Consider the following 5,000-nt stretch of genomic DNA (forward strand, 5'->3'; position numbering starts at 1 on the left):
ATACTTCACAGGTGTCTCCACTGCTAAGTATGTTGCATAACTGCCAATTTTACGTGTAAATGTCACCATCTACTGTTTCTTTTCCAATTACTAATTACCAAATTCATATGGACAGAGTATTTCTTTATTTTCAAATAGAATATTTCAAATGAATCAGTCTATATATTTTTTTCTGAGCAAATATTTTAATCACCATTTAACTGATTCACTTCAATGTTCATAAGAAAAGAGACTAACAATCTAACACTAAAGGGAAAAAACACACATGACTGGAAAATAATTGATACATACACTATTCAAGTTATTCTTCTAGAATTATTTTATCAGGTGTATAGAGTCAAATACGATTTACAAAATTAAACTGAAAAGGTCTGAAATTGGTTATCAATTATGAAAAAGGGAAACAAAGTATGTCTGGTTATTATTAAAAATAATTTTTTACTAAACACTGTTATAATTCAAAGTTACAAAAGGACAAAGAATGACCTTATAGTAACAGATCATTCATGAATTCCTATACCTGTAAAAAATACAAAACATATCCATAAAACAAATAGTGTTAAGCTTTTTGAATAACTGTCTTCCACAACACAAACACACAGAAGTACAGATCACTCTTGATTACTAAATATTAAACAATACTCACTCGGCAATGGACATCTGTGGCTGAATTTCTGACCACAGCCTAGCATATTTGACTGGTGTGACCATTTCCTGGGGTTCACAATCTACATGCATGTGTAACATTAGACGGCAGAAAGATGCACGTAGGTCATATGGAAGAATCTCCATCTCCATACATCTGTAGAAGCAAAGTAGGAATTAAACTGTTATTTCTAAACTGTGTATACTTGTATATAAAAAAAAAAATTGTTTCCTAAATGAAAGTGGCACACTAGCAACAATGACTTTCATATCTAATTCAAGCCAAAAAAATGATAAGATATGGTGACATAAGAATTAATCTAAAATCTACAGTATCTTCATTTCATAAAGATTGCTAGCATTTCTATTTCTTACTTGAGCATAAGGTTAATCTTGAGTAAAGGTGACAGGGGTTTTATTGCTAGGTACTGTCTATCAAGGCACATGTTGGAGAAGAGATCCAGCATGTGTCTGTAATATTCCAATATGAGCTTGTCCTCGCCACCATCTGAGTCACCCATATTGGCCCGGCTTGCCAGTTCCTCTATAGACTTTGAGCACTGAAATTTGAAAAATATATCTGCATTAAAACTTCCTTGCACTGGGGAAATTGAGAGAAAACTGAGGGAAAAATTAGAAGAATAGGAAATATACATCTGATCTGCACTCCCTTCTCTTGGCTGTGGCATATATGAGTTAAGGAATGAGACTAAATAGAGGCTTTATGCTTATTTTTGACCAGCTGTTTCTCCTCTGTGATCAAAAGTCAGGGCCAAACAAGCAAACCCAACAAGCAAGCTCGACCCAACATGATGTGAAAGAACTCACCCGCATTAGTGATGGTTTCACCATGAAATGAGGGGTATCATCCAGAGTAAGTCAGTTCAACATTAAACTAACACTACCATGAAGGAGTACAGAAGTTATCGGTGAAGAGCAACAAAAATTATATTTCATATTCTCAATCATTCTCAAGTAGCAACATATGACACTGCTTACCTCTCCATTATTCCAAGTTAACACAACTTCTTCATCCTGTTCAATGGCCATCATAGAACCACTGCCTTCAACCTCCACCTCAACTTCAATATCCTCTTCAACAAGTCTGAAGAAAAATTTAGTAATTCAGTATCATTAAAAGAATGTAGAGAGATAGAAAGGAGGGGAGACGAGAATGAAGGCAGGCAGAAATAAATAAAGATAAAAAAGAAGGAATAGAAAAAAAGAAAAGACTATAAGTATTAAAAAAAACATTCCCCTTTACTTGACTGCACTGAGCATAAAAGTTCTCTCCCTATTGGGTGGAAAAAAGGAAAGATCCCCATGTTTCTGAATGTAACCATCAAAATCATGATATGTTAAAAGGGGTACACATTGTTAAGCACTTAAGTTCAAGGAGTGGCTTGGAGGGGTTCTTGGTCCTGTGAGATTTCTAGTTCCCTTTACAATTTCTATTCCTATGTAGATATTGAACAATCAACTCTCAGGATTCATTATGAACTCTGAAGTTTCTCAGCCATAAACATTTTACAAAACAAAGCTTCTGAAAAATAATTTATTTTTCTCCTTTTTCAGTAACACTTTCTTCACTTCCATCAGATAAGATTAACTTTTAACTAATTACAACGTTCTTAATCACCTGGTTTCAATAAGAATGTCTTTATTCTTCTCGCTGAACACGCTTTTGCAAATCAATTCTTGTGTTCGAGCAATAGCCTGGTTATTAGAGATGCACAACACCTGAAAAAAAATATATATATATGTAAAATCTACCTATAAACATAAGAAGTACTGTACTGTATAAAAATAATTCTACATTATAAAACTATCCATGAATGTATCATGGAGTGCTTGTAAAATTCTCCATTTACAGCAAATAACTGAATACTTACCTTCAAATAATCCAAAAATCTCCAGTCCCACTTATGCATATTCTTTCGCACCAGTCCAACAAACGTTTCTATTTCTGCAGCAGTAATGTGTATTTCTAACAGTTTGCGGTTATTGTGAAGTAAAGCTGTAATTGTTTCTTCTGCCAAGACATCAATGCCAATTTGCTTTTGCATAAAACCAAAGTGCTGAGCAATATATTCCTGCAAGTTTCAGAAAAATATGTAAATCTCTGCATTAACAGTATGTTTATAATGCATTGATGCGAAAAGTGTAAAAAGTATATAACTCAAAGAAGTGACAATCAAAATTTTACAGATTGCAAAGTACTTCAAATCCTAATGGCTATTGCATTACTTTTTCAGAAGAGTTTCAGAAAGCTACACAGTCAATATTATCAACATCAATCACCATGATCATTATAATTTTCACTAGCCACAATAGTTTAGGAACAGATAGACATATTATCTCTCAGATAATACAAAAATCCAGTGAATTTGTTTACTTTTTCATAACCATATCAATACCTGATTCTTTCTATATCCTTGTTGAGCAAGTTTTAAAAGTCTATAGCAGAGACGGAAGATTGTCTTATAAGCAGCATTCCGTGGATCATTCAACTCATCAATTCTTAGGAGTGGACCATCCCCACCTTGTGTCTCCGTAAAAGGTGCCTGAAGAATCTTGAAAATCTGAAAATTTACAGTTTATTAATATCATTGATGAATCTATTTCCAAAATCATGTACCTACCATATTCAAAATTTACAAAAACACCATGCTACTGTTCTAACATCCCTATGCAATTTGATTACTCATCATTTACTACTAAATAGATTTATGGAAATCTAAAACATGTAACAGCAAAGTACCACTTTATTCACTTTATACAGAAATGAAATCCTTTTTCAGACTAAAAAATGTGACCTGTTTTTAACACTAGCTGGCACTCAACAAATCTACATACCTGCTTTAAAATGTCTTGTTCTCTGAGTAGTTTTTGTCGATCTCTATTAGGATTTGTCACATCTAATCCCAGAGCTAAATTTTCACTTTTGTTTTGTTCATGCTCCTTCTCAGCAATAAAATATACAAGGTCAAGTAACAAAAATATCAGGGATCTGAAAAACAAATATACATCATTGTTAGATGGTATGTTTCACTATAACAAAAAACAAAACAAAAAAACAACAACAATACCTTAATTTTCATATAATCATTGGTTATATGTTGCAGTATAAACAAAATGATCTCATCTGTAACTGTTTCCCAATATAATACTGATGATATGACTGAAGATATTATAATAACGATTTCATCCCAGTTAGAACAACTTACCTTCTTTCTGCTTGAGGAATAGCCCCTTTCTCAAGTTTCTTTGCATGCTTCGCTAAAACCTCACTGGCATCATTAGCAAAGTCAAGATCTCTCACTTCCTTTGCATGAACAGGCACCAAAAAGAAAGCTTCTTTGTCTTCTTTGATGGGTGCACATCCAACCTAAAAGTAATACAAACTATAATGACTGCAAAGCATTAAACATTTTCTCTAGATATTTCCATGAACTCATCACAATCATTCTTTCTATATTTCTAAAAGGTGGACATGTATAGAGCTCCTTTTTAACAATCTAAACAAGCAGGTAAAATAACTTTTGTTGTTCACAAAGTGTACCACATATGCCTGACTATGACAACTGCCACATTTATTTTCTTTTGCAAATCTTTAATTTTTCTGTCAAGCAAATGAGTAAACCAAATCAAAAGAATAGAAACAAAATAAGGACCAACATACACTCCACAAAACCAACCTTTGACATGACAGGCTTTTCCTCATCCTTGTCAATGGGAATTGATGTCGAGTGAACCCATGTGGATGTGCAAAGGTGCCGCAACCTCACATAGGAGGACTGGGGAACCATGGAGTCCCCTCGGATCAGGGTGGTGGGTTCAAGCTCAAAAATGGAGGCTATGTCATTGCTTAGTGGCACTGAGACCAGCTGATACACTGGTCCACCATTGGGATCTGAAATGGGTTTTCTATGAGCTAACAGCATACTCTCTGCTATGAATGTTCATATAGAATAATAATAATGAATACACAAATAATAATGTATCTTTATAACTTCTCCTTGTCATAGAGTTCCTTCCATAAGTACAATAAATCTTTTAAGATGACCACAAACACAAGGCACACATGGATTATTATATAAAAAAGCCAACAAGCCATAATTGCTTTGTTAGTGAGCATCAAACACAGTACCAAACATATAATCAATTGTTTAATAAATTCACATTTTCTTTATATAATTTGCAGTTGTTTCTTATGTAAAAAAAAAAAAAAAAAAAAAAAAAAAATATATATCTATAAACCCTCTGTATCATAAACATCAGTAATATAACTAAGTCATACTGGAACTGTACCAAAATTCTAATAGTAGGAAACAAAATGTAAAATAAAGACAAAT

At 33.2% G+C, this 5,000-nt stretch overlaps 1 protein-coding gene across 9 annotated transcripts in view; it reads right to left on the reverse strand.

The window, feature by feature from the left end:
• Positions 1-5,000, reverse strand: part of LOC125039253 (inositol 1,4,5-trisphosphate receptor-like) — a 141,353-nt gene that overhangs the window by 100,086 nt on the left and 36,267 nt on the right. For all 9 annotated transcript variants that reach the window (XM_047633071.1, XM_047633068.1, XM_047633066.1 and 6 more), the window contains 9 exons: positions 4,344-4,558; positions 3,873-4,033; positions 3,502-3,655; positions 3,063-3,227; positions 2,538-2,738; positions 2,285-2,385; positions 1,645-1,750; positions 1,021-1,205; positions 647-802 (listed from right to left, as the gene is read on the reverse strand). In XM_047633071.1, coding sequence (XP_047489027.1) covers positions 647-802; positions 1,021-1,205; positions 1,645-1,750; positions 2,285-2,385; positions 2,538-2,738; positions 3,063-3,227; positions 3,502-3,655; positions 3,873-4,033; positions 4,344-4,558 — 1,444 coding nt within the window. The remainder of the gene's footprint in view (positions 1-646; positions 803-1,020; positions 1,206-1,644; positions 1,751-2,284; positions 2,386-2,537; positions 2,739-3,062; positions 3,228-3,501; positions 3,656-3,872; positions 4,034-4,343; positions 4,559-5,000) is intronic.

The sequence above is a fragment of the Penaeus chinensis genome, chromosome 27 (assembly GCF_019202785.1).
Source record: "Penaeus chinensis breed Huanghai No. 1 chromosome 27, ASM1920278v2, whole genome shotgun sequence".
Classification (NCBI taxonomy): domain Eukaryota; kingdom Metazoa; phylum Arthropoda; class Malacostraca; order Decapoda; family Penaeidae; genus Penaeus; species Penaeus chinensis.